This window comes from Patagioenas fasciata, chromosome 5 (assembly GCF_037038585.1).
Source record: "Patagioenas fasciata isolate bPatFas1 chromosome 5, bPatFas1.hap1, whole genome shotgun sequence".
In the NCBI taxonomy this organism is placed as follows: domain Eukaryota; kingdom Metazoa; phylum Chordata; class Aves; order Columbiformes; family Columbidae; genus Patagioenas; species Patagioenas fasciata.
In genome coordinates this window covers 32,267,088-32,293,007 of record NC_092524.1, presented here as the reverse complement: position 1 = coordinate 32,293,007, position 25,920 = coordinate 32,267,088, and the positions used below count along the sequence as shown (strand labels likewise).

The 25,920-nt window shown below is 42.9% G+C and overlaps 1 protein-coding gene across 2 annotated transcripts in view; it reads right to left on the bottom strand.

Annotated features, from left to right (window-relative positions):
- The window catches only part of ZFYVE1 (zinc finger FYVE-type containing 1), a 28,450-nt gene extending 6,000 nt beyond the window's left edge, over positions 1-22,450 (bottom strand). The window contains exons 1-7 of one of the 2 annotated variants that reach the window (XM_065839535.2): positions 21,800-22,450; positions 20,513-20,707; positions 19,840-20,376; positions 5,636-6,140; positions 3,472-3,686; positions 1,224-1,330; positions 156-264 (exon numbers count right to left, since the gene is read on the bottom strand). In XM_065839535.2, the coding sequence (XP_065695607.1) occupies positions 156-264; positions 1,224-1,330; positions 3,472-3,686; positions 5,636-6,140; positions 19,840-20,337 (1,434 nt within the window). In that variant the 5' untranslated portion in view covers positions 20,338-20,376; positions 20,513-20,707; positions 21,800-22,450. Of the gene's footprint in view, positions 1-155; positions 265-1,223; positions 1,331-3,471; positions 3,687-5,635; positions 6,141-19,839; positions 20,377-20,512; positions 20,708-21,380; positions 21,749-21,799 lie in introns of those variants that run through there. The other variant, XM_065839533.2, reaches the window with a different exon arrangement.
- Positions 22,451-25,920: the final 3,470 nt, after the last annotated feature.

Sequence of the window (25,920 nt, the reverse complement as noted above, 5' to 3'; positions counted from 1 at the left end):
AGTTCAATGGGGATCAACTTTTTTTCACCAAGGCCATGAGCATCTCTGCCATTTGAAAAAAAAATCCAAGAAAACAGACACCTGCCTGTGATATTCCTCATTTACTGGGCCATCCTTTTCCATTCTTCAGACCTGGTCCTTGTGTTGCTACTCACCTTGCAAGTATAGACTCTGTTATCATACTGGTGAGAATATCTGCATCGACTTTTGGATTCATGGGGGATGCCTTCCTTTGCATGGTTCATGCTCTTCTTACAGCCACACCTGAATATGCAAAAGCAAACCATGAGCTGATGCTGTTAGATATGGGACAGATGTCACCAAGAGTTTATTTATGCTATTATCTTGCATTTGTATAGGTGTTGCAACGCCAAACCATTTTCACAATTGTACATGAAGCAATGACATCATTCATGATTGAAAGGCAGGCTCTTTGGAAGAAGATGTACCAACTGTTTCACAGCACAGAGCAGGACCACACAACAGTTCAGTGCAGGAAATGATTGCTGTAGCAATTTCAGAGAATTTCAGGAAGGACTACCCAAATCTGGAAATCAATCAGGACACTGTTAACACTGCAGCCTTTGCAAGGAGCTGCTAGCGGCTCTCTAATGAGCATAAAAGAGCAAGAACGCAGCACTATATCACATTTAAGAGAAAATGTTTCCAGAACATAATCAGCCATAACATCAGGCTGCTATAGACCGCTCACAGACTCAGAGCACTGACTGCCATCTACTGCCCTTCCAGCCTCAATCTTCGGGCTTTTCCCAGAGAGCTACAAGCAAAGGTCTAGGTAAACCAGATTAGATCTAGTCACTGAACACAGCACAGGCCCATCATGATTTGTGCTTTAGGATTCTTTATGCTGCTTAGGTAATAAAAATGGCAGGAAAAATCATCATAGGAATTTTCAGGGGATTTCTTTAGACACTCATTTATTCCTGCCCTGTGTGCACCAGGGAAAAGATGTGGGCAGAACAGGTTTGTAGCCATACACACAAAGAGAATAGCCAAAGACCATACATCCAGCTGGGACAGTGGCTACAGCAGCTGTCCAATTCACATAAGAGCTGAATTTCAAGCAAATTCTGCCTGAAAGTACTAGCTGATAATAGGTGGTATCAGGTGTCAAGATGTCACAGAAACTTCATATTCTGTGGCTGTAGACCAGGGCAGCACTATCTTCTAGCAGGATGAGGGTGCATTTTTCATCTACATACCCACAGCTGAGGCACACAGAGGAGCATGTGAAATATTCATCTGGAAAGAAAGAGCTGTGAGCCATCTGGTCATCGGGGATCTCCCCACTGAAACGGTCACTCAGAGCCTGCCAAACAGGAAAGAATGAGCTGGTGAGGGACTGAGAGCAATGCAGACATTTTATGAAAGCTTTTGCAATCAAAAGCATGAGCTCCTCTACCGGAAGGAGAGAGTACACAGCTAACAAATCATGTCTTACTAACCTGGAAACCAAGACAAGGATTAGAAACCAAACAAGAAGACAATCTTGCACTTGTATGGAAGCGACCTAAATGCTCCTAAGATATTTAGTCTTCGCCTCCTGTCCCTACTTTTAATTTTACAGCAGAAATGGGTGGTGGAAGATTGCATCCACTTCTGTGCATACAACCTGTACCCAAAATAGCAGGGTGCTTGCTAAAAGGGCTTTGCATTCTGGAAACCTCCAGAAGGAAATTCAGAGTCATTTCTCACAGTACATGAAGACACATTCTTTGTCCCTCAGCTCACAAAGTGCTGCCCTGAGCTTACCTCTGGTCCCTTGAACCATTGCACTTCTCTGGTGAAACTGAGACAAAGGGATTTGTTCCCTTTCCTGGGAGCACCTGTTCTGACATTAAGTCAGTCCTTAGCACACTTTTTCAGTTCTTTTGGGTGTTACATTAAAACCAAACCAAACAAAACAACACAAAACCAAAACAAATAAACACATCCACCACCAAGACGCCCCACCCCCCAAAACTAAAGAAAAAACAAACAAACAAAACACACAAAAACAAAAAAAAAACCCCACCAAACAACCAGATGGTTATGTTTTTTCTTGATGGAGATCCGTGAAGGCATAAGATATAGCAAACTCTTCCTACAACTGAGGTAACTACAGTGGCTGCTCACCGTTCTCTTCCTCCTTCTGCCCTCCTGGGGAGGAGCATCTCTGCTGTCTAATGAGGGCTGACTGCACACACAGACATACATATCTCACTCAGCACAGCTTCTCTGCGGTAAGATCTCCACAAAGACATCTGACTTCACAGAATTTCAAGGAAACTACCCTCAAGATCACTTTCAAGATTGACTGGTACTGGTCAATGGACCCAAAAGTTAGAGATGTACACAGATCTCTAGCAAGCCTTGTGTCCTCTGGGAGTGAAGCAAAAAAATGTTTATTGGTAGTTAGTAGTGATCTGAACACAGAAACCACTTTACTGGACATGAACACACTAGCACTAGTACACTAGAAGCTATATCTGAAACTGAATTACTTGACTGTTGCAATAAAGTCCTAGAAATGATACTGGAATTAACCTCTCCAGCTGTTTTCCTGTTGCCCTGATACTTCCCTCTGTGCTTCAGCTACCCCAAACACAGAGCAGCTAGAATTATCTGCTCCAACAGCTGTGACAAACACCAGAAAAGCCTGCTAACACTGCCACCTTCTGCAGATATGCCCCAGCTCTGCCCACCCCTCCCCGATGACAGCTGTGCTCTTCAGGCCAATGAAAATATGATGTTAATCAGGCACTGGTAGCAACAGGTGGAAACTTGTAGGACAGACTGCAAATTTGAAGACCCAAAAATCTCTCTGACATCCTAGCAAGCTGAACCTTCTAAAAAAAAAAAAAAAAAAGAAAGTCACCAGCTGCTCTCTCCAATTCCTTTTCATCATCCTCCTCATCTGATGCAGTACCTCTGAAGTGATCCATCATTTGCCTTGATCCCACCTTGTTTCCTAGCTACCAACACATCTACTTCCTCCTTTTTGCCTCCTAGCCCTTGGGTTACACCAAGCTCAGTGCCAGGTTTTGCCAACCGTTAACTCCCTCCAAGTTTCTTACATTCCCTCCCCTTATGCTGAGGCCATCCTTAGGAGTTTCACCAGCAACTCTTTCTGGGCCTCCTCTTTGTAAATCACTGTCATTAAGTGCTTGTCACTCACATCATCAACTATTTTTTTCTTCTCCAGTCAGTTTCTTCCTGGCTCAGTTTTTTGATTTTGCTCTGTTTTGCTTTTCAACTTTTCTCGACCTTTCAGGGTTTTTGCTAAGGTGCTTGTTTGTTTTCAAGTGAAAAAAAAAACACCCAGCCTACCTGGCTGTTAGGCAAAAATCATCATTTTTGCGGAAGAGTTGCTTTATCTCCAGACACGTGCTCTACCTTTATTAGCTGGAACTAACAGTTACTAGCAACAGTGAAACAAATAAAGATTGTGACGAACTCTTCTCCACTTACTTTTAGTGCTTTGTAGATAACCCCAGGCTGTCTAGGTGACCGAGTGGTATTGTTCTCTAGTTGCTGTTCCACAGCTCGCCTAAGTCCAGAGAAATCTGTTGGAGGATTGTATGTCCTTGTTCCCTTGTAGTGGATTGAGCTGAAGGCCTCAGGAAAACAGCTTAGCTTCCGAAACCGATCCTGAATGAGCTTCTCAGGAACCTCAGAAGGATGATCTATATATAAGAGTATCAGCAAGTATATAAACAACTGATTGTTTAAAATAATATTTAAATTGCACAGTACTTTCATATGCAACACAGTGCTAGTTTTCTTAATTAAGCCTTCTAACACATCTGGAATGCAGTTGTTATATTTTACAAGGAAGAAAAGAAACAAACTGTTTCCAAAAGCAGATTCTGTTTTTTGATACACAGCTTTAGATTCTAAGACCAGCTAAAACAGGGAACATCTAGGTTTGGAAACACAGATATCCAGAATAAGAAGAATTTATGACACAGTGTAAGAAAAGTCCATGTCAGCACACTTGTTAGCTCTTCTCACCAGACCACAAATTGGTATAGCTAGTCGTAGCCCCTGATGAGTGGGGAACATGAACCTTACATGGACTGCTTTTTCTCCTTGCCAACACAGTCACAAGGATGAGCAAGGCTCTACCAAACCTTTGTACACAGTGAAGCACTTCAGAGCTGAACACATCAGGTCAGACTCCATAGAGTCGACCACATTCTTCTGCCTGCTCCCAAGCATCTGCCATACATCTCAGGATAAGACAGGCCCCTTCTTCCCTGCCCTGAAACTACATAAAACACACTTATCTCAATTATCCATCAAGGCAGATGGTTACAGCTTGCTGCAAATCCACATGCTAAGAGGTTTCTTTCCTAGGCCTATCATGATCAGAAGTGATCACGAAAATATAATTTTTTTACTACCCTGACTTTGCACACAGGTGCAACTATCACGATGGATCTCTAAGTCCAACCTGCTGAAACGGCAAACTTCAACAAGTATGTGAAAGTCTGCATTGCTAATCAGCAAATTGGTATGTAAGAAAACGAACTGCCTTGGCAGCTAAGTTAAAAGTAATTAAGAAGTCACTCTAATAATAACCAGAAAGAATGCCAAGTTCTTCCACTAGGCTCAAGACCTCACTGGATCAAAAAGCCAAAATGAGACCATGGGCCAGCAGGGAGCTGCTGTGGTATTACACGGCAGAAACCTCCCAGATGTTCACAGACAGCAGGACTGAGCCGCAGCCGCTGCAGACCAATGCATTAGGATTCTCACTTATCAAAGCACCAGAAATGGACAGAATGAAGAAAGGTTTCATCATGCCTTTTGAAACATGGGAGAAATGGTGCCAAGATAAGAATTTTATATCCCTGTACAATCAAAACCAAAATGTGCCGACTTCCATGGGACAGTGCATTTAACTCAGATGTACAAATAAAATACATAACTTAAATATGCATAATCCAGTGTGACACAAGCCAAGTTAAAAGTACTGGTGAAAAATACTGAAAGTGATAGGAATAACAGTGTGCCATGTCTGTTGCTTTGGCCATCAGATACTTGCACAGAGAAAAGTGGTGCTAAACCATCAGGTCTGAGCCACCACAGCCTCAGTCACAATCTCACACCAGCCTCCGAATGACACTGGTCTGCAGAATTTTAAAAAGTAGAGTGATAGTACTTGTATGTACTGAAGTTCATCAGTTTCATTATTCTTGCTCATCCTAGTTTCTACATGGAATTTTACTCTAGGTTGTTTTTTTTTTTTTTTTTTTTTTCGCAACAGGATCCTCTGTATCCCTGCCAAAATGTCAGGGTGTCTCAGTTTTCGCCTTCATCTGCCACATCACCCATACTCATGATCTTCTACAATGACCCCTCCTACAGCTGGCGGAACTCCCATCACGACCAGTCAGTGCTCATGTCCAGATGGCTAAGAAGATTATTCTAGCTGATCTTGGGTAGTCAGATCACCATCAGGGAATGTTCTGCTATTTCCATAGCCTGGCTCCCAGGCCAAGACAAGGGAGAGCAAAACTCAAACCTCATCTTCTATGTGGTAGTAAAGAACTCTGAATATTCAATGCAACCTGATAATTTATAGATAGCGTTTAGCACATTATAATTCAGTTTCTTACTGCCTACTCACCAGAGCCCAGTAGCTTGGTGTACACAGTCTCGTGAAAGATGATGACACCTGGACCCAAAGTTGACAGAGGAACATCTAGGCCACAGCGGGCTGTGGTAGCTTTTAGCTCCTTGGTGAAATGTTTTAAATAAGCCTCCGAGGCATCACCAAGGAATTTGAAGAGATCATTGTGGAGCCTGTCAGCACGAGTACGGTAGATGACAAGGTCAGAGATGGCCAGGACCTTCAGCAGCAGCCGTGTTCTCTGGCTCAGGTTCACAGTGGCCCCCAGGAGCCCCTCTGTATCAATTACCACGACTTTGCGGACAGGGTCATAGGCTGCCCAGACTCCAACTGTGCAAGACTCTTGGGCTGGAGATGTCTTGAAGACTTCCCGGCCGTAGAAGAAAGTGTGGTTAAGGGTGTGAGACTTGCCATCCCCTGTGTTCCCAAAGATGGACACTACCTTTAGATGCTGGTCAGGACTGCAGTCCAGTTTCTTAATAAAGTCTTCTTCATTCCTCACCTTCAGGAAAAAAAAAAGAGAGAGAGAGAGAACTATTATCTCTGTGCAAATGGAGTAGACAATACTGAAAATACAGCTGGTTTTGGGATTCATAAGCTTAACAAGAGTGATTGCTTCCTGTTCAGATTTCATCATAAGCAGCAAGAAGTCCAAAGCAAAATATTAGAAAGAAATTTTGTAACACATAAACATCAATGGGATTTAGGTTGTTCTACCACGTGGCTGTTTCGGAAGTGATGCCTCATGGTGACTACCCCTCTAGTGAAATCTCTGGTACCTAACGTGTTACCTGAAGCAGTCCTTTCAGAAAAGGGAGCACAACTCTATTAATACTTTCAAGTCTGCCAGAACAACTACTTGGAGCACAGCAGGCACTCTCAGTAACACTCCTGGCAAGCATCCAAATTCAGGTGCAAAACAGTGGAGAGTTTTTGTCACTTTAACATGCCTCATCCAAAAGCTGAGAACCAGTTTTGGGAGAAAAAGCTCTTCTGTGCAGCTGTGCTACATCTGTCCACAGCTGGGGCTCAGACACCGCCTGTCCCGCTCCCACTGCTCTCCAGATGAGAGACCCTTCAGCTGCAAGGAGGGCAGAGAAGAAAGCAAAGTTGTGCACTAGAGTCAGGTGGCCTATAAGCAGATCAAACTGTCTTTTACAGAAGTGCCACAACTACCACAATGATCTATTTCACAACTTACTGCATTGTGCTTTCTTTTTAAAACAACCAAAACACACACAAACACAAAACCAGAAAAGAGCAGACAGCGTTCAGCAGGTAACTTCTCTCTGGCTTTACATAGATTAAATGACAAGTGTCATGCTATTTAGGTTAGAGAACAGGGCATTTTCAATACTAGAACAACAGGAAATAGAAAAACAAGCAATGAAACGGGTTAGGGCTCTGTACAAGAGCCTGCTGTGTTTTTGTTGCAGAATACAGCCTTGACTTTCAAAGCTTTCTGGCTATGCTTGTTTATCGCTTGCTTTTTCTTCCTCTAAGAGATTTTATCCATGTGTTATGTTACGTGACAGTGAAGAATATGACAAGGCACTTTTTGAGAAGGATTAAATTCACCTCCTCCATCACAATTCCCTCCTCAAGGAATCCCCGTCAGCTGACAGGAGCAGGGCTTCCATCCCCTCCCGTCTATCTCTCAACTTCTGGAAGCTCCTTGGCTATCTCCCCCCTACACGTACAGTTGGAAGGTCTCATGATACGTGATCCACAGAGGCCATAAGGTAATAAATGGTTTCTTTGAACAAGTTTATTCTTAGATCAGCAATTTAGTTTAAGGCTCAGCCAGCCCCATTTGCCCTGGTCAAATCTATCACCAGCATTCAGATTTTGAAGGAAAATAAAAAACAGCCAAAGTGACAAAAAATAGCCAGTGTGCCAGATTGTGGTTACAAACAGCATTCAGAAAGAAAAACAGTGAACTGTAGGTTTTTTTGCAGACCCAAAGCATTCAAGGCAGCCTCACAGTGTGGAAAAAAAACAGAGAAATCAAAATGCTCTCAACAGAATATTTTGTGGTGTCTGTGGGAGATCACCAAGATACACTCAAGTTACATCTACACAAGACAATTGCTTTTTTTGCTGTGATTATTAGCTTGTCATCAGGAAGGTAGTTTAGATGACAGATACAGTTTCTCTTCGTGTCTCTGAAGATGATTCTGTGGATGAAAGCAAGTTCTTTGTTCATGGGATAGCTCCCAAAAACATTCACAGACATGATTATATAATAAGGTTATGTGTGTGTAAGCAAAAAGGAATATGATAATTTCTTCTCCAGATTGTTTTGGTTTTAACTCTCACCTCCCAAACTTCTTACCATAAGGGTGTCAGTCCCTCTTTTTGCCAGAGTCAGTGCCTGACTAGACCCAGTGATTCTGGCTATGGACTCCCTGGACAGTACAAAGAAATACCAGTCTTCAAACAGCTACTTAAGTATTGGCAGGACTAATAACCAAGGTCTTTAGGCAGCACTGGTTATTATTCTGGTATCCGTTTGGGAGAGTATGTGGAAGGGGCTGGGTCAGTAATGTCAGAAGACAAAGGACAACAGGAACCACAGGGATAAAGGTTGTTCTGCAATGCATTCCCACCAGTAAGAAACAGGAGTCAACTCACACAAACTCCACTGCAGATGAAATTGTCCCAAGTGGAGCTAATGCAAATGTCCACACCACCAGCCTTCTTTCACATTCAACGTACTTTAACAACTGCTGATGCCAGGGCAAGAAGAGCTGGATTGCTGAGCCAGGCAGAAGAAATTTGGTTCCAGATCAATAATCCTGATCATTCCAGCAGAAAAGTTACTCTGAATATCAAATCAGACACACATAGAACTGAGAGCTTACCCCTTTCTAAAGCTCAAGGCTCTTTCAGACTTCCTTGCAGGACAGAACTCTGAAGTGATTTGGACAAGCAAGTCACTCAGGAGCACAAGAACAAACCGAAGTCCAGCTACTCCAGTGTGTCTCACAGGACTTGGTAAGAGGTTGGAAAGAACTCAGATATGAAAAGAGTAAATGTTTCCAAGCATGCTTTACCAGTTTTCAGCAGTCAGATGCCAAATGACTTTGAGTAGCAGCTGCCTCTAGACAGTCGTGTTTGATATAGAACTACTAGACCTACCCTCTAAGGCAGGGGTGTCAAACTAATTTTCCCTGGTGGCCACATCAACCTCATGGTTGCCTTCAAAGGGCCAAATGTAATTTTAGGACTGCATAAATGTAACTACTCCTACATTTTTACAGTCCTGAAATTACATTCGACCCTTTGAAGGCAAGCATGAGGCTGATGTGGCCCCCAGCAAAAATGAGTTTGACACCCCTACTCAAACAGGATGTCTGACCCCTTCATGGACCCAGTCAGTTTTGGATCCTGTAACATCCTGTTACAACAAATTCCATGCACGCAGCAGGGGGAAGAAATAAAGCAAAAAAACAAGTCAACACAACCAAAAAAAGCCCCTTCCTTTTGTTGAATATGCTCGTATGTCATGGATACTCCTCGCTCTTGTGTACCTGTCTTCTTTAACCACTGCTGAGCACAGGGATCATACTCTCAAAGAACCATCCACAACAATCCCCATATCAATTGTCAAATTTACTTCCCTTGACCAAGTTCCTTTAAGGCATTTAAAGTCAGAGTGGGTATAGTAAGTGTGTCAAAGTACTAATCCTCCATTGTCTCAACTCCCACTTCTCTGTTTTGCTTCTCAACTCTAGAGAAGTTAGCATGGTACCACCCTCTGCTGCGTATACAAAGGACTTGTGTTTCCACAGCTGTGTCCACTCCCATGTGGACTCCACATCTCTGATATAAACAGCAGAGGGTAAATATGAAACCTTCCTTAAATTGCACAGCAATGTCAATTCAGAATAAAAACTTTGTATGTCTAACCTAAGAGGCATCTCTCCAGCCCCTTCTCTACTGTGCCATTTCTAGTATCAGAAATTCATTTACACTTTTGTTATTGATCTTAGAAGAATATTATAATCTAGAAAGAATAGTTTTTATTCCATCATAGGTTAGAATCATGGTTAGCCTTCTCTTATATTTTTAACTGCATTTCTGCGAGCAGTTGTCATCCAGCCCTTCATGCAGCCACTCCACCCAAGCTGAGCTGAGCTGAAGGTCTTCACGAGGAAAAAAAAAACACAGACCTTTACAGCTGGAGTCCTCTCTAAAGAGGACACAAAGACTCATACCACACTGTCATGGAATGCATTTAGATCTGAAGCCTCTTTGTCACCCATACTTGGAAATCTATTATACCCAACATAACAAGTTTCCTAGATGTGAGTCATAATAAAAGTAGAACTGTTTAGGAAGAGACAAGAAACAAGAACTGCTAAAATGACATTCCAGCCTACTAATTTCCTGGAAACAATGTTATTAAAATAATAACATGTTAAAAGCTTAGGAACAAAATCCATAAAATAGAATGTAGTTTCCAATGACCTGTACTCATATAACTTTAACTCTGCCTCCAGGAAAAACAAACACATTAAGTGAACTGGATATTTTTACCGGAGTTTTCTCCTTTTAAAACTCTTTATGAGCCTTCTAAGGCTTGCTAATATTCATGGAACCAGTGCACAAAGGCAGAGCTGTGCCACAACAACACAATAGCTAAAAACAAAAATCAAGAGCACCTCCATTTGCTAGTCTTACACTGTCATTTTGACTTATATTGGTACTTTTGTTGTTATGTTTTGAAATCTTACTCTTTGCTTGACCTAATTTTAACAGAGTATTTTTAATAGCTAAGCATTTTCTGCAATCAAGAAAGGTACCATCACATAAATAATTACATTTATGAGTCATTAGACTTGTCTGACAACCAGCACACAATATATTCTGATACACAACCACTAAATCAATAAAGAGAATATAAACTAACACACTTTTCGATGAATGGAAAAACAAGCTACAAGACTTGTAACAGCACATCCAAATACATACCAGCATAAAATTGCAACCATCTGATACAAATCAGTCTTCAAGTACAAGTGGTCAAAACAATCAAGTGGGGGAAAAAAGTACTCTTTGCCTTAAAGCATTACGTAACACTGGCAATACAAGCAATTCTGCTCACAGTTCAGAAAACATTTTAAAAAGACAATGCTTACAAGAACTCAAACTCACACCTGAAATCAGAGGAAGAAACAGCAAAGCAAGCTAAAACAAGATCTGCAACATTTTAAGCAGCCCTCAACTTTTAAAACACAAAACTGAGACAATTTTAGATAATTGATCTTAAGATCATCTATCAATCATTAAACCTTGAAACAGAATGGATCTGTCAGATCTGCCCACCTCAATACAGATCAGTTCTTTATGACACAGTTTCTAAATTCTGGCAGTTGTGTTTTGACTCTAAAAACTTGAGTTTCTATCCAGAGGTGGATTTACACAAAAGTCTTATGGTTGCGTGCCTAAAGCAACAGGTCCTTCTGTTGGTCATTACATCAGAATTTCAGTGTACATTGAAAACAAACAAGAGAAACATATAAAGCAGATTTCTTCCTTTCACTAAAGCTTATAAGACAAATCTAAGAAGAATGACCTGCACCACAGCCCAGTGTTGCCACCAAAATTCACACCCCTGCAGAGCTCCCCACAGCCACTGCCAGAAAGGCAATGCATGAATGCAGAGAAGCACAGCTGGCTTACGCCAGCAGCTCAAATGCAAGAGGCTTTTAAAAAGGCAACTAAAAACTCCCTGCATTTGCTCCAGGAGAAACTTTTTTTGATGTTCTGAAATGTTTCTTGCTACTAAGTGAGAAAAAGGATGGGGTAGCTCCTTGTGAGGAAGAGAAATTATCTGCTAAGTAACCCATGACATCAGCAGAGCCTTGGGAGGGACTCTGGACTATCATAATTCAAACCCTGTTTCTGCTAAGATCATAGACTAATTCAGGCTGAAATGGACCTCAGGAGGTCATTGCTCCCTCACAGCTTTGGAAGGCCTCCAAACAAGTGAGAAGACTTTGGTCAAAGCAGGTGGTCCAGAAGAATCAAGGCTGACTTATAAGTCCAAGCAGCTCTAGTTTTCTACCTTAGTTTGTCTCCTATACCTTTTCTTCTGCATGACTTCCCATGGAAAATGTCTTATGTCATTACTCGAGTCTTCCACATATAACTTAAAATTCATAATCTAATTACCCAAACATATTTGATATAGAAATAAGTGCCTCTAAAACATAAATTTCCTAAAAGTTCAACAAAAATAAACAGCAGAGTAGAAAAGAGAGACTCTAACAAGCTTTCTGAGGAAAAAGCTTGTCTCCTGCCCACTCCACACAACCACCAAGACAGAGGAGTAAGCTGAGCAGTCATGCTCACAGTTACTGGCTGGTGCATGATCACACATCGGCTGCTTCTGACCCAAAAGAGAGAAGATGTGGATCAGCATTGGGTAATGGGAGACAGACATCTCAAATTAGACTTCATTAACTGTACTGCTCAAAGAGTTACTTGTTACTATGTAAACATTCTACCCTAGCTTGGGAGAGTTTTCCCAAAAGCGAATGGATTAGTCTAAAGGTCAATGGAGTAGTTTTATAAAATTGTGTATGTCGTACCAGTAGTTACAATCCAGTATTCAGGAGTAAGTTATTATATTAATCACTGGCCCAGCAAACACTTAAATGTATTTGTCATTACTGTCCTCAGTAGTCTCCTAGACTTCAACCAAGCTGTCAGCAGACGCCAGCAACTTTAAGCTCTGAGTACTACAGAGCCTCAAGCCCAAAACAAGTGCCCTGACACCAGAAGATGAGAGTGCAAATTAAAGGAAGGAACAAACACAAAAAAGGATTTCAGGTTCAATTCCAACACTTCTCCTCAGCTTCAGCTAGTTTTGATATTATTCCCCATGCATGGGTGCAGGTCTGGCTTAACCAAAGAAAAGCATTTGTATTAGGGGTGGTTTTGAAGCTGCAGTTTTCTGCACCTGCTTGTTTGCCTTCACTGCAATACCACCTGTGGGTTCTGATCAGATTCATTCTATTAGGTTTTATACGCATCCACAAAAACAGTGTCCCTGAGCTGACCACCTTTTTCAGACCAAAGCTATCCTGTTCCTTCCCACAGCTCTGAAAAATGAATTCAGTGACAGTATTTTCATGTGTTTGTACAAAGCTTAACAGAATGAGTCTCAACAGGATCTACAGGTCCCTGCAACAAACAGGGGAGGTTGCCAGACTGCCCATGTCTGAAGCCCATGTCTATTACAGGACTCCTTCCTAAGTGAGACAGAGGTAAGAGTTAAATCCTGCTTAACAACCCTACCCAAAGAAAGAGACCCTATTCCAAAGGTTTTAAGACAGTGGTGGAAATAACATAGGGGGATTGGAGGCAATCCAATTTGATTGCACTCCTCCCTGACCCAAGAGGCAATACTGACTGAAATGTTGCTATTACCAGGCAAGTTACCCTCCTAGATGACAGCTGAGTTACATGAAACCGCTGAAAGCAGAAGCAAGACTAGACATCCCACTAACCTGTTTGCTAACTGAAAAACAGCTTTTGCAAGAACCCAAAACTAATAATGATTTTAAGGTAAATGTAACTGCTGCAGAAATAACACTAATTTAAGAGTGTCATCTAACTCTTAAAGAAAACAGGAAACAATGTAGCAGAAATAATTATTCTGTATCCTCAGTACCTTTCCAATTCTCCATGGATGTTAATTTGGCCACACAACTACCAATTGCCACCCCAATGTCACAGCTGTAGCGGCAGACAAGACATCCAAGTGAGCAGATTTTGCCCAGAAGACTGCAAGTCAGTGAGCAAGCTCATGCTGTAACTGTCTTCCTCAATACAACGGGTAACTAGGTTAGCTGTGCAGACACTACTTTATACCACTACCCTTGTTAAGAGGGGCTTTTACAAACTTACTTGTATTATAGTTTCATTCTTTCTAGTAAATACTTACTCAGGTTATTTTCTCAATTGCAGGGTGTTTTGACAGGAAGCCCTGTGAAACTCCTGCCTCTGTGATCCTAAAGCACAGCATTAACAACCCAGGTGAAAAAGTAGAAGGTACACTGCAGCAACATCTGCCTCCCAGTGATGCTTGCAGAAGTAAGGAAGCAGCTGAGATGAAAAGGACAGAAGGGCTGGAAGACAGCAGGCTGCCAGTTCCCTTTCTTGAACGCATCCCAAAGCACTCAAATCCTGCTCATGCCAGCAGTACCCAGGAGCCCAAAAGGATTCAATGGATAAATGCAAAGAGGAGTACAGCAAAGAAAGCACTAGAATATCCCCTTCCCCCCACCAACCCTGTTTAGTTCAGGAGCTGAACTAAGTTCAGGAACTCCTCAAATGAAACAGTGTGTAATTCAAGAGTGGCTTGCCACCAGCTTCTCTCGCCTGTGACATGCTCTCCTTTGCTTCTACACCAGCACTCATTTCAGCATAAAGACAAAAGAGACGAGAAGCAAGCAAGAGATTTACTTTAATTACAGCCCAGGAGAACTGCATCATGAATAACATGTAGGAGCAGTTCCAAGGAAAAGCAATATTTGTAAGTGGCTATGTTCAAATTAGCTAAAAGTCAGTCTGAGACTGTTTGTTGAACAGACAGTTCCTCTCCCATCTTCTAAAAATACTCTTCAAAATACTGGTATGTGTCCAGTGGAAGAAAGAACACTCCTAACCAGCAATTGCTAGGTAGTTTTTCTACTACTTTGTTCCAAGGACAGAAAAACAATGGTGATATAGGAAAGGGAACTGCAAAACTGATAACAGACTGGTATGGAGGAATACTGAAAAATAACAATGTAATAAGAGAAAAATTCCTAGACTATAAGACATCAAATTCACAAAAATACTTTGGCAACAAAACCTCTCGGAAGCACAAAGAGGAGGAAAACTCATCAACAGTGCAGCAACAGTGAGGAGGGACAGAAATTACATACCCTGATCCACTAGATCACACTGACCTAAACAAATTTGGATCCTTCAATGTTCCTTCTTCCTCCTTTGCAACCATGGCAAATATACCAGCTGTGACTTTTCAGTTCACAGGATATGGACTAAAATTCCCAGAAACTTACAGCTGACTGTGCTACCCTAAAAAACACACACACCCTGCCAAAATAACATTCTCCCAACAGTAAATCAAGCAAGAGTGTCATAGAAACTAGCACACTTGACTAGAAAAGGCATTCCTAGCAACTCCATTCACTCATCCTCAGACTTTGGCCAGCCTCAAATCAGTAAGTAATAAGGAAAAATCACAGTACTTTAATCAGGTTTACAGTAGGAGTAAGAAAAGCAATGCAGCTAGCACCCCTTAAAGAGTTATCGCTCTGTATGTGTAACTTATTAATAAGAGGGGATGGAGGAGGATACATGGACTGTTACACTGTTGAAGGCTTGTTGTTTAATTAATGTATAAAATGGTCTGCATTTAAATAAGGGCTACGGGTCATTTTGCATCATCTAAATGGACTGCAAAGCATTATATAGATTCTGCTCAGTATTTGCTGAGGGAAAGAGCTTAATCCTTGAGGCATCTAACCCTGCTAGCAGGAATAAAAAAAAGAATTCAAGGCATGGGTCTGGATTTAGGAAATGGAGATGTCTATTGGCAAAACAAAAAGACCCTGCTAACTGAAAAAAGGGAGCTCATACTTGGTATCTCAGGGGAGACCCAGTAATAAATGCATGTTCCTTTCTCTCACATAAAATTATATTGCTGGGGATATTTTTGGGACTAGCTAGGAGAAAAAAAAAAAACCTGCTTTTCTTCCTGTCTCTTTAGTAAGACGAGCTACAAAGTCAATACCTTTTATTTTTCATTGCAACCCACAGATTGGATAATTTCTTATAACAGTTAGTGTTTGGTCAAAGATCAGTGAACTCTAAGGCAGACTAACAACAATCAAACGTGTCCCCTACTTTCTATAAAGTATATGAGCCGAGTCCTTAGCGCTTTGGACAAAGTGTTATCATAGAAGCCACTAGTGATACTACAACCAAGTTCTGATCCTGTGGTAAGAAGTCTCAACATCTGTTCCCTGTGATAAAAATATCAAATTGTCATTATGCGTTGTTAAGCACTTCTTCTCTCCTACCTCAGAAGTGGTAGTAAATAGAGATCACTCTACAACTGATACACGGCTCTCTCCTTTATGCTAAAGAGCTCTATTGCAAAGGTATTGTATAAATACAAAGCTAAAATTGATACTTTTTGAGAAACTGCATAAACATAAGTACAAGAGACAGATTCAGACCAGTGGAAAAGTTCAAGAGACAGTGAGATGGTGTCAGGACTCAAAACAACTATCTTACCCCAAGTCACGTTTTTATTGTTGTATATTGCTGCACTTTTCTTAATAGATCCACAGATATAGGGGAGTTTTAAACAAGATCAATCAGTTCATTCTGTAAGTTCTTAAAGGAAGTGCCTCCTGTGTGCAAGGAGCAGCAGTAACGACAGCAGAACGATGCTTGTTTGAAAATTCAGCAAGTTAGAGATGAGAAAGGAAAGCTGACAGCTTGACAGAGCAGATCAGGAGATTCAGTTGGGGGATTTACACACACACAAAAAAAAAAAAAAAAGAAGGCACCCAGTTTGAGCCTAACACAGCAAAGAGGAAATGTGGAAGATGTAACGTGAGCAGTGACAAGTCCAAAGCAACTGACTGACGAAGTAATCCCCATACTATCATTCTGAGTACAGATGAGCAAGGAGGATAGACTATGTAGGAGAAAAATTACCAAGTAGATCCTGCAGTTATAAAGAACAATTTGATTCAAGTCCCAGCTTTAGATATGCAAGAGATTAGGGCCAAAAGTTTAATACTGCGTAAAGAGAAACTGCATAAGACAGCCTGAGGAAAAAGGACCTAGAACAACATCTAAACTGCAGGTGATGTAAATTTGTAAAACATGGACAAGATTTGTTTTCTGATAGAAGTTGTCAATCAGGTCTATAGGGGGCAATAAGTCCTGAAGAGGAAAGGAAAATTTGCCATGTAGGTTAAGACGGCTTGGGGACTAATTTACAAGAGTAGCAAAGCATCACGCTGTGTGGTGTGTGAGATACCTGCTGTGGGACTGCATGGGGAACAACCTCTCTCTCTGGTTCTTCACAGACTTGCAGTACTAACTTGCATTTAATTTTTAACATAGTTTTCTTAACATGAGATAACCCACCTTTTCTTAAAGTGCTCCAATATAGTGTTGTTATGATGAACATCACAAAGAAGCTTGCATTTCACAGGTATGAACTTGAGCTACCATCAGTTATCTACAAACAGCTGCTTCACAAGTGATGGTTTAAAATGGGACCTTTCCTGATTGAGTGGATTTGAAACTAGCACAAGAAGTCCTCAGCTTTCTGAGCTTATGGTTATGTCTGCAAAGTGCAAAACGCTCTAAACTAGATTTAGACAGGCCAGCACATCTGTGCAACATGGCACAATTATGCAGACCTCAGAATTATCATAGTTTCATTAGTGCAATGCTGAGCCAAAGCTTAGAACTTTCACCTCTCAGCTAAACTAATTTGCTCAGGCACAGATCCTTATTGATTAATCTGTGTTGCTTCTGAATCTGGAACTAGCTCAGTCATTGCTTACACACTATAAATGTCCTTCAGTTTTAGAGCTACCACCTCCAAGAAGCCAACAGGAACAACAAGATTAAATATAACCACTTGAGCTTAACAACTCCATGTTCCAAAGGAAACCAAAAAGAAATCTCTCTTGTTCCCATCTCATCAAGCCACTTTCAAGTTAGAGGCTAATAAAAATGTATACATCAATTATTTCAATCCACTGTGTTTGCTCAGCAGCATAACTAGCTCTGCCCATTTTTGTAGGCCTTGCATTTAACATCGCTATGGCAGAATCTACCACTGACAGCAAATAAGCAGTTGCCTCTCCTGTTTCCTAACTAATGCAATAATTTTCAAGTTCCAAAGGTCAGAAAACAGATTGTTAAAGACAGCTGGACTCCATAATTCTGATAAATACTCCTCCTGTCTGCTCAAGCTTGAAAAGCCACACATCCTCAAACCCTGAATCTCCACATTTCAGGTTATTACTATTTTAGCATTTTTGGACAAAGTGCTGGTTTAAATAGAGAACATTTTAAGGATTTCTCCCAAGCAATCATCAATAACCTTGCTACTGAGAAGCACAAAAGACTGAGGATCACTTTCCTGTAGCTAAATCGCCTGTTCGGAATTATCAAGAGCAAAAGATGCTACAGAAGATGTCTTCAGAGCAAGCTAATTATCTGACAGCCCTCTCCAAATCACTACAACAGCAAGAACTCTAAGTTAGCTGCCACAAAGTATTTTAATTGAAAACTCTCAAAGTACTTTGACACTGGCTGTGAGATGTCACATAAGTATTCCATCATGAGGAAGAGATCACTTTAGATGGAAGAGCACTGATTCAGCATCTTGATAGTGAAGCAAGATCATTTTTGAGAGCATTTTCAACCCTGTTCTGACCAAATTGCTATGATCCGATAAAGGGCCACTGCTGTCCCAAAAAGGAAGCTGACTTTATTGCCCATGACGTTAAAATACCAATGCACCAGCTTACAAGAGGCAGCCAGAAGTCTGCCTCAACAAGGCTTACAGATTCACGAGTATAAAGATAACTTAAACTGGTACAACCACACACAGCTTGTGAGCAGCTTGCCAGGACAGACCTGTTCTAATGCATCTCAGAGCTTGCTCTAGTGGCTAGATGAACATTATTAAAAAGACTGTTTCTTAAAGTCATAGTTGGATCTACAAGGAAGCACCTGCATGTTTAGGTGAGGCATAAAAACTTAGGACTGCTACTACACCTGAAACTCAGTTTACAGTCACGGGTGTTCTGCATAGTATGTTTTCTATGACAGTGCATTGTAAGTACTGCCATCCTTTCTTCCCTTTCCCCTCCAAAAGCCGTGAGAATTTGACAGTCAGTACACCTGAGCTGACCAAAATGTGACACAAGGATCTTGCATCTGTTCTATACTATAGTATAATCACACTGTACATTTCTATACTATGGAAGAGTGTGTGTATATATGAGATAAAAGATATCTAAGTCACATTTCCTTGCCACGTACGGCAGAAACATTGATTATTTGTAGATTAGTTATTTGTATCCATCATAGTAACAGTCGGAGTATCATCACAACTCTTTTTTACCACTGGTAGCATTAATATATTAAATTAGAGCAACCAGATACTGAGTCTTCAGGTGACTACACATTTTCTTTCAGTGTCTCCTGAACGAGGTTTAGCATGAAGGATGCAAACTGGAAGCCAAAAGAAAAAGCTGAATTTTCAGTTGTGTAATTAACCTGCTTTGTGACTTTCACACATTACTTTACAAATGTAAAACCAGCATTTTAACACTATAAAGTGCTTCTGTTCATCAAATGTAAGGACAAATAGAAGAGTTATTTAACTGCCTATATTGAATGCTAGACTCTCTAAAACAACGCCTCCTGAGAGGCTGTTCCTAGTCAACTAGTATTTCTGTCATTATTACCAGCAGGCCTACCTCAAATTGATGGCAAATTTCCCCCTCTTTCAGCAAAAGGCTAACATGAAATAATATTTCTCACAAGCAATGTAGTGTAACCATGGTGTCTGTAGGGCTTGGATGACACACTTTGGACCCTTATTTCTACTTTGTCCTATTTCTAAAAATCAGGTGGATTTACTGATGCTGAAGGAGGGTAGCAGGGGACTGTAGTCTTGTATTAGCACTGCTTGGTACAGTGCCCACTCCTAGTCATACGCTAGGAAATTGGCTGCCAGCACTCCCATTTGCAGGGTATCTACTGCAACACTCTCAGTTCAATTTTGTTCAGGAATGATCAGCATCTTGCACAGAGAGCTCTTATCTTAGCTGCGTGTGTCTCATTACAGAGTCAGTTCTTTCACCAGCTTCACTTAGCAAGCCTCTCAAGAGGAGGCTCTTGCCACACATAGGGTTTTAATGAACTTGACCTTTTGAGCAACTTGTGAGCAAGCCCACTCCAAGACACTGTCTTTTTGGCCCAAGATGCTCAGTTAGTGCCACTTAACTGGCTATCCTCGTTTTAGTACCATTGCTGCCAGTTACACTTCAAGTGTTAATCATGCATCAGAGCAGTGTGTCAGACTAAGAAACTAAAGGATCTCACCCATTCAAACAAACCACACCAGTTCTTACCTGAATTTCCTCAGTTTCATCCACCAAAAGGAAACTCACAACTTTCTCTGTCATCTTCCTTCTCTTGGTCTCCTCATCCATTCCCTCCTCCTCTTCCTGCTCCTGGGCTTTGCCAGGATGGTACACGGTGACAGGGTGCTTCCTTTTGTTCCCCCCAGCATGTGTTCTCTTCTGACACTCCACGCAGAGGTTGATTTTGCACACCTGGCACCTCACTGCTGCTATCTGCCTCGACCCCGTCATACTGGCATGCATTATGTTCCCATTGGCACCTCTGCAGGAATCACAGTACGGGACATGGCCGGGTCTTATACGGGTCCGTTCGTGGTTCCGTAACCTTTCTGGCTGATGCAGCTCTTCTTCACAACGCTGGCACTGTAGGCTCCTGCACTCGTCGCACTCATAGATAGCTTCATCTGTCCCACTGCAAACATAGCTTTCCTGGCACAGGAGTGTCGTGTTCTGTCCTTTCTCTGCAGTTTGTGTGTGGGCGCTCATCTTCGGATTTCTTTAAAGCAATGTTTTTCCCTCCTGTTTCTGTTTCGAACAAGCATACATGCCAGAGTCAGTTGCAAATTTAGTATTTTCACAAGGGAAAGAAACACTACAGGAATGCTGGCTGTACTTAGTTTTAAATAATTAATAGATGTTTCTATAAGATTCATACACTGACCTGCCTCCCAAGAAGAGTCTTGTTAAGCACAGATGAAGTTTTCTTTCTCCAAAACAAACAATGTGGCTGGTTTCATGTATTGTTCTGCCCAAGTGCCAGTATATGTTCTTTCTATGCTTAACTGTATAATGTATTTTCAGTGATGAGAAAAAAACCCCAGTTCAGCGTACGTCAGCAGATAGGACAAGTATTTCCCTGAAGCGGAGAACAGAGGGAGACAGTTGGGGACACAGAGGCAAAAAAGACATTAGAAATGCACAAGTGCACATACATCTACACACACACAGGACTGTGTCAATACTAGAAAATTCTCTGCTTTCACTTCCCAGCTAAGCTCCTCCTTCAGGGTTCACAGCATTTATTTGCTGGGAATTTCCTGATGTGCTTTACCAGATAAACAAAAAGCCGCTCTCTTTGTGCGCTCCCTCTGGCACCGCTGGATACCGATCGCTGCCGCGGCCGGGCTGACAGGCGGATTTTCTCCCCCTCCGCCCCCAGCTGCCACAGCAGCCCCCGACACCAGCGCCGGCTAAGGGCAGCCCGCGCACCGACCCGCCTTTGTCTCGACCTGCTGCCTCCCGGCTGCGCGGGGCCCCGGCCCTGCCTCCCCGCACCGGCCCTCGGCCGCGTCCCCTCCCCAGCCCGCACAGAGCTGCTCCCGCTCCGGGCTGACCCCTAGCACCCCCCTCTCCTCGCTGGTTCCGCAGCCCGGGCGGGGGCCGGCCCGGGCCCGGCAGCACTGCCCCGCGGCGGGCGGCACTTGTGGCTCGGCGGTGGCTGCGGGGTCGGGCGGGGGCGGCGGGCGCCCCCCCGAGCCGGCGGTATTACGTAACGCCGGTGCCAGCCGACGCCGCGCTCCCGCACCTACCTGGGGTTGCGATCTGCGCGGAGCCGGCTTGTTCTAAGCAGCGACCAGGGAGGAAGGGGGAAGCCCCGCGTTCCTCTCGCCGAGCGGCGGCAGCGGGCCGAGCGGGGAACAAAGACGGCACGGGACGGGGCGCCGCGAGCCAGGCTATTGTTTACAAGCCGGCGGCCACCCTTCTTCCCCTTCCTCCCGCCGGCACCCGGTGACTAAGGAGTCGGGTCCCGGCGGCCGCTTCCTCTTCCCCCCACCCCTCCGCGCCCGGGGGCTGTCCCGGTTCTCCTCCCCCAGGGACTGAGGCGGCGACCCGACCATGCAGGCGAGGCGGCCAGGGCAGGACCCGCGCCCCCGCCACCCTCCGCCCGCTCCCCTCGTCGCCAGCCGGGATCAGCTGATCGCGGGCAACTTCAGGGTTATTTTCTCACCGCGGAGACGGGAAGGCAGGAGGCGGGGCGGCGCTGGCACGCCGGGAGCTGTAGTTCGGAGTCCCGGCGCTGCCTCCCGAGAAGCCGGTGGAGGACTGCATGTCGCTGCGGGGCCTGCTGGGAGCCGTAGTTGCCGGGCGGGGCGGGAGGCCCGACATGTTTTTTCCCGGGGCGGAGCAGAGAGGTCAGCAGGGCAGAGGTGGCGGAGGGTGAACGCGCGGCGGGGGCGTGCGTGAGCTGGCGCGGTACTCCCGGCCCTTTCACCGCCCCCTGGACTTCTCTTTCTCCTTTGCTTTATATTTGTTCCACGCCGCATCGCTGGCGGGCTTGGCCGGCCTTCCCTGAGGGCAGGTGGAGATGCAGGCCTCTCTGCCCCGGAGGAGCGGAAACAGCCCCCAGCAGGGGGGCTAAGCTTTTTCCTTCCACCACCTGGAGAGCGAGCAGGCAGCTGCTCCCAGGCCCCTGGCCCTTGCACAGAAGCAGCTCATGGTGTCCACTGGAGAGAGAGCTGGGTGCCTGGCCCACTGGTACCATTCGTGTCTTTAAACAACGTCTTGACAAGTACTACCAGGCACTGTAATTATTGCCCTTTTTTCTTCTTTGTGACGTTATCTACAGACATAAGCTGCTGCTTATTTAGCTGAGACCCCAGATCTGAAATAGAGGCACAGGCCTATGAAAAAATGGCAGATTCGCAGTCAAAAACTGGAGCTGTGGGAATGGGTACTGGGTGCAGACAGAGATGGTCAGAGAAGCCCCAGGGTGAGGCGGTAACATGGGCCAGCTATGGCTGCAGGGAGATTTTGGGTTGTGGCACTGGCTGGAAAGGGCACGGTGCTACAAGAAAAGGACAAGTTATTTTTCATTTTATATGAAAGTATGTGATTTAGATAATATCCAAAAACATTTTTCTTGTAGAGTAGCCCAAGCAGGAGCAATTTCTCTTCTAAAGTAACCAGAATTTTTGGATGGATGCTTGGATGAAAAGCCAATGAAGTTACTTCACTGGAGGAAGGAGATGTGCTGTTTCCCTTCAGTGGACTTTATGTGTTGGTAACCGTAGGAGGGCAGCTATTAAGTGCCCTGTTGTTTGGTTGTATACAAATATCTTTGAGAGGGAGCGAAACTACGTAACTGGATACCCACACAACCAGCAGTGACTGTGAGTTTACTTTTTGTCAGGTATCATCATTTCACAAAACTGAGTTGGCAGGTCCAATTACCACAAAAATGAAGCACCAGAGAAGTTCCTAATGCTGGGAGTGACTGAGGCCCTGTCAGAATTCAAGTGGATCACTGAAGCAGTTTTGTTCTACTAGATTCTACTATATATATTCGTGTAACTAGGCATATACATGGTTTATCTATTTCTCTTCTATGCAGTTTCATTATGATGAATGACTGAAGACTGGCACAGTAACTGTCTTCCCCGTTCTCTTTCACACTATTACAATAATGTATTTTCACTCAGTATTTTGCAGAAAAGATTAACCAAAAAGATTAAGTAAATAGACTGATATATATAGGAATAAACTTGCTGAACCAAATGGCTTCAGAGTGAAAAAAAAAAATCCTCGATAGTGTATATATTTAATATATGTGAGGTAGAAACTTTAAAATCTCACAGCGCAATTCACGGGGAGTCAAGGAATCAAATCAATGAGTTCTAAGGGATTTTCCTCTGGGCGGCTGTATTAGGCTGGTAATGTAAGAGGAAGTGACTAAAAAGTACGAGGAAGAGAAGACAAAATGTAATTATTAATTTTGTGGTGTTAAAAAAAGTACATTTGAAGTATACTTTTATTGAAAATATTACAAAATGTACAAAGTTGCACTAGTTATTATTTTCTCCATAAAGCCTAAACTTTCATCCCCCACCATTTCCTGCTCCTTTAAGAAAAAGTGCAGCACTGCTCCTCTCGGAATAGGCACTATAGATTTATCTTTTAAATGCCATGCTTATAACCATAAGTTTGGGTTTGTTATATGTCAAAAATCAGGTCCAGCTGCTCCTTGAAATCTAGTTTTACTGATTTCCGTGGGAGTAACGTAGCATATCATAAAGAAAGAGAAACCTGCATTGGATAGAGCAGATAGGCAGTAAGCATCCAGGATCCCAGTTTTTAGTCACAGTTTTATAAAGACCGTACTTCTTCACTGCTGTAGTAGATCCTTTATACCCAGGGATTCTGGAGCTGTGGACTAGAACTCTGTCCCACCCTTAAAACATTTAAGATGTTGCATAGCCTCAAAACAATCTGACTGCTGTACCCCGAAATGCTGCCTAGCATGTTTTGAATGATTTCTCATGCTTGCCATGCAAAACAATCTGCAGACATAAACCCCACCTCTTTTAATTTTGGCCTTAATATTAAAAGCCAGGTGCTACAGTCTTCTTGATTGCCTTGAGCATGAAACACTGGAGTCCAAAGCAAGGAACTGAATAAAGTGAACTGTGATCCACATCTGAGAAGTTTCACAACTGAAGGGTAAAAAGATAACATGGATAGGTTTAGGGGTAGGTAATTCTAAAATTCAGTAGCAGAAAGAGTAAAGATGTATAAGTAGCTATTTTTACTGGATGCTTCTGATGCTATTCTTCCTTGACTAGGAAGGATACTGGAGGCTAAAGTTCATTATTTGTACAAGAGTAAATGCAAAATGGTCTATTTCTTTGGCTATACAAAGAGATGAACATCTAAATTGGGAAAGCCTTTGTAATGTTCCCTGTAAATAAAAGCTTGTTACAGCAGTACAAGTGAGTTTGGATTTCATTTCTTTTTCAAGCAGGGAACAATTTCAATCTGAGACAACAGCAGAGAAACAGGAAACTCAGAGGATTCCTTTTATGCCCTTTCTCTTTTCCTTGGTTTGTCTCAAGCTGCAAAATTAGTACAATTTTTACCATTTTTTATTTATAAATTGTTTGAAATTCTAACAGTAGTCAGTATCGCAGTTACTAAATTTGTATTAATTGAAGGGAGATATGCAGGCTGCATGGAAGGAGTTGTAATTTATAGAAAGCAAAAAAAATTTATGTTTCTGATAGGGAAAGGAATTGAATTCAATCTTGAAGTATTTCTTAAATCTGCTACTGCAGAAATATTTACCCTTGCATATCATCTTGTAAAGCAAGGTGATGAACAGGACCTGAGTTCCAGCTCAGTTGCTGACTGTTCAGTAGCACATGTGACATCAGTCACATAGATTTAATCTGCTTTGTACTGAAGAAGTCGATGGTGTCTGCATCAGATGTTTTTCTTGCTATTACAGGAGTAGGGGATTGACTGTCATTAGACTCTGTCTTTTGAGCACTTTTCCTTAAACAGTGTGTATAAACAGTGGAAAATATAGAGATAATAAGGTTGTGGGGTTTTGTTTGTTTTTCCTAGCTGACCCAAAATGTTTAACATAGTCTAAGTGCTAGAAGTGGGGCAGAGAAACTACTGGTTGTAGACCATGGCTAGGCCCAACTGCTTTATAGCAGAGTCTAATGACAGTCAATCCCCTACTGCTGAGTTTATGGCTATCTAAGATACTGGTGTTTACTCTTTTTGCCATGTAAATTATTAGTTTTTTTTTTTTTTTCAGCAGAGATACAGCCTTCCACGAAAGCCCACTGCATCCTGGGCTGCATCAAAAGGAGCATGGCCAACAGGTCAAGGGAGGGATTCTGCCCCTCTGCTCTGCTCTGGTGAGACCCCACCTGGAGTCCTGTGTCCAGCTCTTGAGCCCTCAGTACAGGAAAGACATGGACTTGTTGGAGAGGGGCCAGAGGAGGCCACAGAAATGATCAGAGTGGAACAGCTCTGCTGTGAGGACAGGCTGAGAGTTGGGTTTGTTCAGCCTGGAGAAGAGAAGGTTCTGGGGAGACCTTTTTGTGGCCTTTCAGTACTTAAAAGGGGTCTATAAGAAACATGGGGACAGACTTTTCAGTAGGGCCTGTAGCAACAGGACAAGGGGTAATGGTTTTAAACTAAAAGAGGCTAGATGTGACAAAGCAATTTTTTACAATGAGAGTGGTAAAACACTGGCCCAGGTTGTCCAGAGAGGTGGTGGATGCCCCACTCCTGGAAACATTCCAGGCCAGGCTGGATGGGGCTCTGAGCAACCTGATCTAG